General features: G+C 54.3%; 1 protein-coding gene across 1 annotated transcript; it reads right to left on the reverse strand.

Moving 5' to 3' along the window:
- Positions 1–8,934: 8,934 nt before the first annotated feature.
- On the reverse strand, positions 8,935–10,783 carry HRG_07025 (glycosyl hydrolases family 16 domain-containing protein; the record flags this gene model as incomplete). The annotated part of the gene is made up of 6 exons (XM_044865496.1): positions 8,935–9,097; positions 9,167–9,247; positions 9,373–9,802; positions 9,892–10,139; positions 10,285–10,541; positions 10,631–10,783. The coding sequence occupies 6 exons, from the start codon at positions 10,781–10,783 to the stop codon at positions 8,935–8,937; spliced, it is 1,332 nt and encodes a 443-aa protein (XP_044719458.1).
- Between the last annotated feature and the right edge of the window lie 1,471 nt (positions 10,784–12,254).

Genomic DNA, 12,254 nt, shown 5'->3' on the forward strand with positions numbered 1-12,254 from the left:
CTTGTGGACTTTTTTGATCCTGTTGACTTAGTTGAGCCTTCGACCGATTCGGCTACCTTCGGCGAGCTCGAGGAATTGGTACAGTCGGAACAGTTGGTCGAGTCTCTCATCGGTTCGGTAAACTTGGGGGAGCCTCCAGGCGGGAAGACAGACATCTTTGGGCCCGCAGGCTCAGTAGAACCTGAAAACTCAGCTGAGCTCACGGGCTTGCTCGTCTCTCGGGACCTGCTTAAGCCCATTGACTGGGTCGGTTGCGTAGACTTCGTCAATTCCAAAGGCCCAGCCAAACCTTGAGGCTTGAGAAGGTTTGCCGGCATTTTTGAACCTGTGGAATTTGTCAATCCTGCAAAGTCTGTCGAGCTTCCAGTCAAGCCTGCTGCCATGGTCGGGCGTGTAAGCTCAGTAGAGCCTATGAACTCGGCCGAGCTTGCAAACTCGGTCGATTCTCGGGACCTACTATCGCCCATTGACTCGATTGGCTTCGTAGGCTTTGCCAAGTCTGAAGGCGCAGCCAATTCCTTGGACTCAGGTGAGCCTGCGGAACTGGCCAAGCTTGCAGACTTGATGGACTCAGGGAACTTGGTTCGACTTGGTGAATCAGCCAGGCTGGGAGGCTTCGTTAATCTGATGGACTTCGTGGGGCCTATAGAGATGACTGAGGCTGTGGGCCCGATTGAGATCCTATCGCTTGTTGAGTCTGTAGACTCAGTCGGTCTTATAGATATGGTAGGGTCTACAGACTCAATCGAGCGTGCAGACTGCGTGGGGCTCAAAGACTTGATCAAGCCCCTGGACCTAGTGGGATCCACAGAACCATTCGAACTCGCAGACTGAATCGGGCTGCTAGACATGATCGAGCTTGAAGGCCTGAAACTAAGTGACAAAGAGTTGCCGAGAAGGCTCGATTGCGCAAATGGCTTGAGGCTACTCGAAGTCCCTTGACTGCTAGCTCTAGAGACCATGTATGAGGAGACTGTGGTCTTGGAAGCCCGCATCAAATTGCCGGAGCCAGATTTTGAGTTGATCAACAAAGTGCTGGCAGGCTCGGCTGGAGAACCTTTCGTGTTATTGGCCCAGCTAGAAGTCCTCGGGACATCGGAGGTCTCCGTATGGGAAACTTTGGACCTAGAAGACTCAGGCTTGGGAATCGAAGAGCTGGTCGGAATAGTGCTTGAGGAGATCGACCAGCTGCGCGGCGAGGAGGGGTCCGTAGGTTTAAATGGTCTCAATTTTGTAGGAGAACTTTGGATTCCAACTTCCTCTGAGCGAGCGCTCGAAGAAGAAACAACCTCCGAGGATCCGACCTCAGTAAAAGTCTCGGAACTTGCAGGAGTATGCCGACTCGTAAGCGGGGCTGAAGCTATCAAAGCGTCTGCGCCGATGGGCTCAGAGCTGTCGGTAGCATGCTTGTTGGTCCCCGAGGACTTGGCAGGTCTGACAAGCCCGGAGCCTGAAGAAGTCATTGTCACGCTGGGCTTAGAGATGTCTGAAGGGAAACTTGAAGGCATCAAACCGATGCCTGGGGTTGATTCAAGAAAAGAGGGCGATCTGGTGAGAGCATCAGGTTTACGCTTCGAAGACAACAAGGCCCCAAGCGACGTGGATTCGCGATGGAGAAATGGGTCCAGAGAAGTGAGGATTAATGCAGGGCCTGGGTGGACGGGAGTGACGAAATCAGTCGGGGATGAAGACACGATAGAGGGTCTCGAGACTTGAGGTCTCCAGCCTATACCCGAAGACCTAGCAGTCTCCGAAGATTTCGTCAATTCAGCCGGTTCAGATCTGGTGGCGCGAGTTGGTCTGCTTTCGGGAGTCTCGATCCGTCCGTGACTCGTAGATCTATGAGGGATATGCGGGCTCTTGGGTGCGTTAGAGTTGATGATGGGCTTTGAACTTAAGTTTCCAGTTGGCCCGGGGAAAGAAAGCAAGCTAATCGAATCATCGGTGAGGCTGGAAGGGTGCGGACGAGAGAATGTCTTTGATTCGGACAGATCCATTGAACGGGTAGGAAACATCGAGTCGGTGCTGGCGTGGGAACTCGCAGATGGGCGCTCGCGGAGTGAAGTTCTGAAGCCAGTGTGTGTAGAGATAGCCTCCGTAGTTCCGGTCAAGCGCGAAAACTCAGTCGAGGCAGTAGGCTTCGACTTTGTCGTCGAAGACAAGATAGCCTTGGAGGTTTCTCTGAGGTCGGCTGAACCTGTGTGTTGTGTCGACGTCGGCAAAATAGAGCTCAATGGAGTGCTTGAAGCAATAAGAGCCCTTGAGCTGGTAGAAGACGATATGATCATAGACGAATTCATCGACTCTGTAGGCTTGAAACCAGGAACGCGCGAGTGTGAGTTTTGAGCGGAGCTGTTAAATTTGGAGCGGAGAGACGTAGTCCAGCCCAGAGGACTAGCTTTCGGAATGCCTCGGAAGCTTGAGAATGTTCGGGAGTCCGTGGTGTCAGGCGAGCGAAGAATCGAAGACATTATCCTCGACGGCCTGTTCAAGGTCATGTCAGTTGATCCTGACGTGGACACACCTGACTCTGAAATATCCATTGAGCTTGTAGGCGCAGCTCTCAGGGGCTTGAAGCTTGCAGATGGGTTTAATTTGATCAAAGCCTCAAAGTCGGGAGTTCTATATGGGCCAAGAGGGCTCTCTGAGTCACCACCCGGAAATGTGCTGTCCGAGAGCTTGGTATAACGAGAAGCCGATTTAGCAGAGGAATTGAGCGAACTCGGAATTATCGACGAGCCTAAAGACGCAGAGGTGTGAAATTTGCTCGACTTTGCGCCATGCGGACGACCACGGCCCTCCGAGAGAGCAGTCGAAGACTCGGCCCTTGCGGCCTCAACTGACATCGACATATTGTGAGAAGAGTGAGGGATCTCGGGTCTGGAAGGTATGACCAGGCCCCCGTATTCGGAGCTAGTTGCAGTAGCCTGCCGGGAGGCTTCGGGGCCGATATAGTCGTGCGAAGTGGAAAGGGTGTTCTGACTCGAATTTCTAGAAGCAGCAGCAGCGGTTGATCTAGAGAGCTTGGAGCCAGCAGAGCTACTTAGATCAGGGGACTCCCTTGCTTTGCCAGTCCCAGAACTCGAGCCGGAGGTAGGCTCAGGGCCCTCGGGTGCAGAAGGGCTTCTTGAAGGAGGAACTGTTCTGACACCGGTGGACTCAGAGCTAGTTGCAGGAATCCAGCTGGAGGCTTCGGAGCCAGGAGTGTTACTCAAATTCAGATGAGGCCATGATTTTGAACTGGCGTGCACGTGTCTGGGGCTTTGGTCAGAGGCTGAGATGAAAACTGTGGAGCTGGAAAGTTCATCTTGAGTTGAAGGGATCTTTGTACTCGATGTCCTCGAGCTGGCGTCAGCAGTCGAACTATGGATTCTCAGGCTATGAGAGCTTGTCGAAGCAAGAAGAGCCTTCCGATGGGCAGTCTCGGATCCAGTGGTAATTTGCGGGATGGCAGGGCGCGTTGAGTTAGTAGGTTTAGAGGTGACAGGAGAACGCAGACCAGTAGGTCCAGTTGAATTGGTCGAAGTGGTCGAAGCGGTCGAAGCGGTCGGCTTCAAGTGAGCAGGAGTATGCAAGCTTGTGCGAGCGGAGCCGCTTGGCTCAGATACACTGGGGGCATTTGAGACGGCCGTCTCAGAGATGTAAGAAGCGCCTGACGACGCAGAGAGCGCCGTCGGGTCGGTCGGACTCAAATTGATGAGCATCTTTGGCTGGGAAGCTCTGTTGTCAGTGCGAGCGTCGGATTCGATGCGGGGCCTTGATGTGGTCGATCTGAAACGAGTTGTTACGTTTGAGCTAGAGGAAGACGGAAAGACACCAGACGATCCAGTTTCTGAGGACTTGAAAGTTTGCATGTGAGCCCGAGAGTTTGTAGATATCATCGAAGGCTTGGATCTGGCGGAAGCATCTGTATGGGCGGAAGAGCTGACAACAGAATCTGCACCGGATGGCCCAAAGGAGCTGGGCCTAGAGGCGGAAATTGGAGAGGAACTTGTCTTTGAATGCCTAGCTGGACTTGCCGGAGAGATGGCACTGTATTGTGAGCTATCATGGCGACTTGAGCTAAAGAGCCGCGCTGAGCCAGACTTCACGCTGATTTCTGATACGAGGCCAGGCTTGAACGTCTCAATCGAGCTGGCAGTGACGTTGGAGCTTGGAAGAGTCGCAAACCTCGTCGGGGCAGCCGATGCGATAGATTTTGACTTGGAAGAGTCTATTGAGGCAGTATGATTACGAGTGCTGGTGGATTTGATCTGACGGGACGTCGAGTTCATGGCCGGGGAAGATACCGTGCTCGAGAAAGGGTCTGGCATACTGCTAGTCGGCACGCCCAAACTAGCAGGCGTAGACGTTGCAGAGACCATAAAGCTGGAAGTAGTTGAAATAGCGATTTCAGAGCCAATTCGATCTTTCGAGCTCGTAACCCAACCCGAGGCGACATTGGATGGGTCAGTTCGGATGCCTCCACTCGAGACGTTCTCGGATACAGGGTTAGAGGACCTGGTCTCCGTGACAAACTTCGAGATCGTAGTTGAATTCCCAGTCGCTTCTGGTCTGTGGGACCGTACCACGTCAGGGCTTGTCAACCGGATGTGAGACCCTGAGCTGGTGCTAGCCTGAGAGCTGGAGGCCGGAGCCGAAGGCCTCTCAGAGGACTCAGCCGTCTTGGTAGGTCCAAATATTATGGACGTCTTCGAGCTGGACTGAGTCTCCGAGATGGAATTTGCGGGACGTTTAGCTGATTTGACCCCAGGAGATCCAGAGCTAGAAGTTGTACGAAAACGAGAGACACCAGAGCCGGCAGAAAGACCTGTGGCAATACCCGGAAGTTTTGGGGACTGGCCGAGACTCTGTGATCTTGTCGACGGAGAGCCGGTGATTGAACTTGAACTCGTTGATTTAAGAACTTTCGACTTCATCGCTGGTGGGGGTGCGCTCTTCAAGTTGGCAGCCAGATTTGTTGAAGTCATAAAAGGTGCCGAAGTCATTGAGCTACTAGAACCTGTCAGGCTTGTGGAAGCCATGAAGCTGGTAGAAGTCTGCCAGGTTTTCGAGGTCCCTAGGTGAGAAGAATTTGAGCGAAAAGAAGCTTCCGAGCTAGTTGTATCCAAATTGAGAGAAGACTTCAAGCTGAAGAAATCTCCCGAGCTATTGGCAGGCTTTAAGCGAAGGGATGGCTGCGAGTCAAAGGAATCCGCCGAGACAGCCGGAGCTCTCGAGCTGGTCAGAGCCTCTGAAGCCCTCGTGGATGAAGAGCTCGAGCTAAAAGGGATTTTTGAGCTGGTTAGAGTGTTAGAGATAGTTCGGGGGTCTGATCTGGTTGGAGACTCTGGGGTTCTTTGCGCCTGCAAGCTAAGAGAAGGCTCCGAGCTGGTTCGGACCCTCGTACCAAAGGAAGGCGTTGAGAGATTCGAACCGTTCGAGCGAATTCCATCACTCGAGCCGGAAAGCGATGTTGGGCTTTTTCGAGCATGTGAGCTACTAAGAGCTTCAGAGGGGAAAGTCGAAGGGGCTAGAGTCTTTGAGTTATTTGATGTCTCCGAAAATGTCGGGGCTTTCGAGTTGGCAGAAGGAGCTTTCGAGGTTCTATGATCCTCCATGGTACCAGAAGTTCTCGAACTTATAGAAACCAGCGATCTTGAAGAGGAACCAGGACGGGTCGGGCTCGGCGAGCTGGTAGATGGCTTGGGATTTAAAGGAGTACCTGAGCTGGCAAGCTTTTTTGACGGAGTAGCGGTCGTCAAGCTAGCGAAAGCACTTGAACTGAAGGAGACCTCCGATATTGTTGAAGCGATTGGTTCAGCCGGAGCTCTCGACTTAGTAGAAGGCTTGAAAATGCGAGAAGACTCGTCACCAGCAGGGGCGTTAAGCACAGTGTTCCCAATGCTGATGGAAGTATGCGAGAAACCGGATCTGGAATCTGTAGCAATATCTGAGGCTGTAGACGCTCCCGCAAAGGAGGAGCCGAGCCTTGTCAAAGATCTTTGGGTGGCAGAGATATCCTCGAAAACACCCGTGGTGTGGGGCGTAGAGTCAGCATGAGCCTCCCACGTGGATGATAGAGAATTTGAAGGTGGTATTGACGATAATGGCCTGGAAATGGCAGAAGACTCCCCAGTAGGAGATCCACGGCTGGAAGAGACGCTCTCCAAAGTCGTTCGATTCGAAGCAGCATCGGGTGCCGAGATGGAAGAACCTAGCGAGTGGGAGCGAGAGGCAGCAGAGGAAACCATAGGTGTCGCCAATATGCTAGACGCAGAGATTTCAAGAGACTTCGAGGCCGGGAAGCTCATAGTTGGGTATACCCTCGACACTGGAGGCCCAGTGACAGCATGCAATCTGGTGGAAGACGACGTATAAGTTGAATGAGCTCTTGAAGTGGTGTCCCTGGTTCTTGCAGAAGTAACAGAGTCGGAAAAGCCAAAGCTACTAGGATCCAGCGAGGGGGTAAGATCGCTTAAGCTGGCAGGGTGGCTGTTTCTGCTGAGAGTCGTCCAATTACTAGAAGTCTCGGAGCTCCGGAGGGTCTTCGGGCGAGTTGGGGTACCGGAGCTAAGAGGATTGATCGAGCTCGATGGTGGAAACAAGGTAGATTCAGCGGGCCCCACCGATGTGGTAGGAACGCCTGAACTCGAAAGACTACTTTTCATTGTGGCAGACATATTTGTTGAGCTCAAAAGTGTCACCGAGTCGGAAAGCTCGGCTGAATGGGCCGGAGTACTCTCTGCAGCAGAGATTCTCGAGCTGTGAGGCGCAACCAAACTTGAAGAATTCGCGGCTCTGTGACTAGATTTTGAGGCAGGCACCGTGTTACCGGTCGATATCGAGACTTTGCCCCAACCAGAAGAATTATTTGAGCTAGGGAAAGCACTCGAGGCAGAAGTCTCGATCGAGCTAGTCGGTCTAGATCTTGTCGCGGTATCCGAATCCAAGCTAGGGTGTCCAGTTAATAGAGTGGTGGCGACCGGAGTGGACAGTTCTTTCGAGTCCTTCAAGTCGTGGTCAATACGTAAACTCGCTTTAGAAGACTCGGTCGAGGATATGGTCTCGAGGTCAACGGTGAAGGATGAGCGCTCGGGAAGACCTCTCCATGAAGTAGTCCTCGACAGATCATCTTTTGACGAAACGACGCTTGATACAGAGGAATCAAGGCGCGAAAATGCAAAGCTCGAGGAACGGTCCGAGAATGTGGGAGTTAGTGGTGCATTGGATGAAGTGGTGTCCAGGTTAGCAGAGCTCGATGGAGAGGCGTTCGACGAGGTCTTGACTGAAAATTCAGTCTCGAAAGAATAACTGGACGAATCTTTTTCCACAAACGTCGGTCTTGAGGCAGCGCTCCGGGGAGTAGCGCTGGACGGGAATACTCCCGCTGCTGCGGTGCTCAACGCTGTGTGCCTGTCCGAGGACGGAGTGGTTTTCGACGTTGCGTTTGGCAGATATGTGCTCGATGAGCCGCCGCCCCCAAGGCTGCTTGATGAATCACTTAAAGAAGAGACTCTCGCGAGCGAAGCGGTTTGCGAAGTCATTGTTCGTGAAATTGAAAGTTTAGCACTTCCCAAAGACGCACTTAGCGAAGCAATGCTTGGAGTGACACTCCCAGAAGCAGCTTTCGAGGAGAGACTAGGAGTAAATATCAAGGAAGCAGTACTAGAGGAAGAGATTACAAGCGGAGCACTGCTCAAAGATGGGATAGTTAAATGAGAAATCATCGAAGAGAGTGCAGTTGGGAAGGCGGACGGGGTGCTTGGAGAAAGTACACTCGGATGAGCATCTGAGGAAGAGGGGACAGGGGAGGAGACGACGGATGAGGCCCTGTTGGGGTGAGGAGAGATTGAAGAAGGATGTGACGAGGTTGGCCGTAGCTGAGCAGCTGTTAGGGACTCGGAGACACGAGGCGAGGGTATAGGCGAGGATGCAAGCCTGGATGCCACTGGCGAGGAGGTGGATGAAGTGCTGCTCGTATGCAGAGAGGGGGCAGTTGCAGGGGTATCTATAGAAGAAGGGATAACTGGCGAGGCGATGACTGGGGAACTGGAAGGCCCAGAGGCCAATGAATATGTGCTCTGAGGGAGGACAGTTGGACGGGTATCTATAGAAGGGGGGCTGGCTGGAAGGGGAGTAGGGAAGGAGGCGAGTGACTTGATACTCGGAGAAAAAGCAGTTGGAGAAGAACCTATAGAAGGGACAGCCAGGGGGGTTTTGACTGAAGAGGAGATAGGGGAGGAGGCAAGTGACGGTGCTACTGGCAAGGAGGCGGATGAAGTGCTGCCCAGAGAAGAGACAGCTAGAGGGGAACCTTTCAAAACCGTTGTTCGGGAGGCGACAGGAGAAAAGGCCACAAGAGAGGAGGTGGTAGAGTAGGTGGTAGAGTAGGCGGATGAAGGTTTGCTTGGGGAAAGAGCAGTCAAAGAAGGACTCATAGAAGAGGCGACAGCTGGAGAGGCCCGGCTTGAAGAGTCGACGACCGAAAGTGTGGAAGCCGAAGAACCGGCAGCGAAGGAAGGGGTAGCCTCCGTGGGAACCCAAGCTGTAGGAGTCGAAAGCACGGCAGAGTCCCTAGTAGTGGAGGGAAGAGGAGTAGAGGAAGGAAGACTCCGAGATTTTGCTGCCGCGGACTTGCCCGCTGAAGGAGCAATCGAAGGAATAGCTAATGGTGTGTTTTTCCCAGTGGTTATGCGAGAAGTCGTAGTCGCAGAGCCAGTCGAAGAGGCAGAACCTAGAGGTTTGGCCCTCAAAGGCGTAGCCGATAAGCCTATAGACGAGGAGACACCTCGTAGAGTACCGGAGGATATACGTTTCGATGTTTTAGCTGCTAAGGTACTAGGCGATAGAAGACTCGACGAAGTAAACTTCCGACCTAAGCTCGGAGTCGCAGCCAGAGGGCGCATCGAAGAAGCAGCGCTCGAAGGGTCCTTCGAAGGAACAACCACCGAATCAATCTTCGTAGAGGGGGAGAATATAGCAGAGTTGGGGGAAGGGGGCATGATCAAAATAGCGGGAGCCGGATGTTCCGGAGGCATGCGAGAAGTCGTAGTCGCAGAGCCAGTCGAAGAGGTAGAACCTAGAGGTTTGGCCCTCAAGGGCGTAGCCGATGAGCCTACAGACGAGGAGATACCTCGTAGAGTACCGGAGGATGTACGTTTCGATGTTTTAGCTGCCAAGGTACCAGGCGATAGAAGACTCGACGAAGTAAACTCCCGACCCAAGCTCGGAGTCGCAGCCAGAGGGCGCATCGAAGAAGCAGCGCCTAAAGGGTCCTTCGAAGGAACAACCACCGAATCAATCTTCGTGGCGGAGGAGAATATAGGAGAGTTGGGGGAAGGGTGTATGTTCAAAGCAGCGGGAGCCGGATGTTTTGGAGGAGGCTCCGACACGGGGGTAGTTGTCGGCAAGACGGTCTTCGTAGGAGTCGCAATCGAGAGGGTGCTCGACGAGGTGGGAGTTGTGGTGCGGGGCTTTGGTTTATCCTGAAAGTAGCGAATATCCTTGATCTTAAAGTACGACTCACGAAAGACGCCCGGGTTCTTGGCGACGTAGTCGACACAGTTGGTCTCGCGGGTGGCCCTCCGACAATCACCGTTCCAGATGTCGGGCATGCCGGCCGGGTTGCCGCAAAAGTCGAGGTCCAGGACGATCCTCTGGTTGGCAAAGTGACGATCGATGTTGCAGTCTTTGTTCTTGAGATACACTAGGGGGCGCCCCCAGGCCGAGGTATCGGGAGAGTCGTCGTCTACGTTGCGCGGTGCTAGATCATATCGCCACCTGTAGATCTTTATGAATTCGCTGGTCCATTCCATGGCGTCTGGGACAGGGATTCGAAGAGTTTCCTCGTGGTCAGCGCCCTAACAGGACCAAGACGTTGGGAGAAAAGACAGGTTCAGGCAGACTCACAGACACTGCCGGCGTTGGGCTCAGTCAAGCCAGCTGCTTCGACCGCCGAGCAGCCGTTGCCTCGCGACGCGACTTCGTCGCATGAGCCGGAGTGCACATAGGCGGCCTGGTCAGCTCCATCCATCTTACACCTGCCGCTTCTTGCCGTCTCGGCTACGCGAAAGGTGGGCTGGTTCCAGCTATTTAGATTGTAGCCTTCGAGAAGGTCTATCTCGCCGTCTCTGGGCCAGTTGTTGCCGTATGTCCAGCTAGTGTGGTGTCAGAATAAAGCAGAGCCGATACTTTCCAGCACGAGAGAAAAGTTGAGAAAGAAAGACATGGGGGTGTATGCGAGTTGAAGACAAGGCGAGCCCTCGAGCTCGAGGAAGAGAGGAGAGACGGGATGCGACTTACAAGGCAGGCCAGAGACCGCATTTCATCTGAGGCGTGTGGGTGAATCTGGCGATGACGAGGCCATGGTTGTAGCGCGCTTTGGACTCAATCCTCACGCTATCACGTCCGGGGCTGCTGTCAGGCTCGCAGGCGCCTTTGAGGACGGTCCTGTGGTCGGGACCAATGTAGACCTGGTCGTCCTGGTAGGCAACCAGCCCCTTTCTAAAGGCCTCTGATTCATTCTGGAACACGGAGTATCCTGCGTCTCCCGACTTGTCCTATCGTTTGTTTTCCTCTCTGGTCAGTTTCGGCGGTTCCGGGCGTCATGCACACATCTCGTTGAGTCTGGTTCTCGCTCCGCCCGTACCGTGAAGAAGTCGAACTTTGTGAAGAAGTTGGAGGCATCGTATGTGTCGGCCAGATGCCACCTGGGGGGAGCGGCGATGCTACTGCTTTTGCTGCCGCCCGCCCACGTCACGATGACGACGGCGAGCGTAAGGAGGCGGGAGGCGGGAGCCATGGTTGGCGAACTGCGGGTTGGTACTTAACGACTGACTGAATGCGAAGACAAGGAAGCGGCATGACGGAAATTGCGTCCGACTGCGAACCCGGAAGCTGTCGATGCCGGGCGAAGGGGAGGAAAGGGAAGAGTTAGCGGCGTCTATACAAAGGCCAGAACAGACGATGGCATTCACAAACAGGCCAGCCGCGCCAGCGACGGCGGTGGGCATGGCTGCGGCCCAGGGTTCTTTTGTATCTTGCAAAGCAGACAAACAAAGACAAGCTACAGCTCTGAGCTGCCAAGACACGCACCTGTCCTAAAGCAGGCTCTTAGGCCCCGTGTCGGAGACGATCTCAACCTGTGCCCCGGATAGGTGGATGGCAGACTCTATTGGACCCCGGGCAAGGTCGTGAACCATGCAATACGGATGGTGGGGAGAAGAAGTGCCTGCTCACACGTGGTGGACCCGACACAAGGCTCTGGCCCCCAGTGCGCCGTCCAGTTGGCACATACCTCCGGGTCCTAATCGTCCATATACATGGCATGCACTGATGCAGACCTAGGGTAACAAGGAGCATGCATTCAGCAGCAAGGCCGTACTGTATGGCCTGGCCTTGCACATGTGGTCAAGGTCCATGTGAAGGCATCATCAGCTCAGGGGAGACGGGAGATGGCCCATCGGACGAGGCTTCTGCGTGCGCCGGAGCACAGCGGCTGCTCGACAATGTCTGTCGCGGCATAGATGAGGTCCCACGTGCCAGGTACACGACGAGCAGAGACGGACCCCCCTGTCGTCACGGATTAAGCCGCTGTCAAACTGCCGGCTGGGCTTGGCGACCCGTCGTCCGACCTAGATGTCGTCACGTCTCACGCGGCCGGCGGATCCATCGGGAGGGGGCTGAGGCGCCGGGGATGTTGAGGGGTGTGGGGATAAACGTCTGGCATATATTATTCCACATACAGTATACATTGGTGGTCAAGAGACATGAGGCTGATGTGCATGTAGCAGCCGAAGAGGGTCGCCGACGGCAAATGTCATGATGATGATGCGGGGCCCGTCTGTGTAAGGCAGCACAGAGACGCGGTTTACGGCCTCGCGGCCACCACGGGAACCGGCGACGAGCCCGGCAGAAGGGGATGTGTCCGTATGCAGAGCCGGAGGCCGACGCGCGGGCGCAACGTTGGGGAGGCAGAGGCAGAGGCGAAAAAGGGGGGACGTAGGACGTTGAGCAGCAGCAGCAAGCCCGAACCAACCGTTGATAACACTGTAGCAGCATCTACTATTGCATATGCAGGGACCGCTCCTCTCGCCTATCATTCTACCCCTGCCGGCCCCGCAGCCGCACGTTGACAGCTGATGGGGGCGCGGGTATCAAGCGCACGCCTCCTCGACCGCGCAATACCTACTATTCCATCCTCTCAGAGCGCCGTATCGGGAAAGAAGCATTTGTCTTGTCATTGCCTTGGCATCTGTCTATTCGTTGGAGAA

This window comes from Hirsutella rhossiliensis (assembly GCF_020360975.1).
Source record: "Hirsutella rhossiliensis strain HR02 chromosome Unknown scaffold00007, whole genome shotgun sequence".
NCBI classification, from domain to species: Eukaryota; Fungi; Ascomycota; class Sordariomycetes; order Hypocreales; family Ophiocordycipitaceae; genus Hirsutella; species Hirsutella rhossiliensis.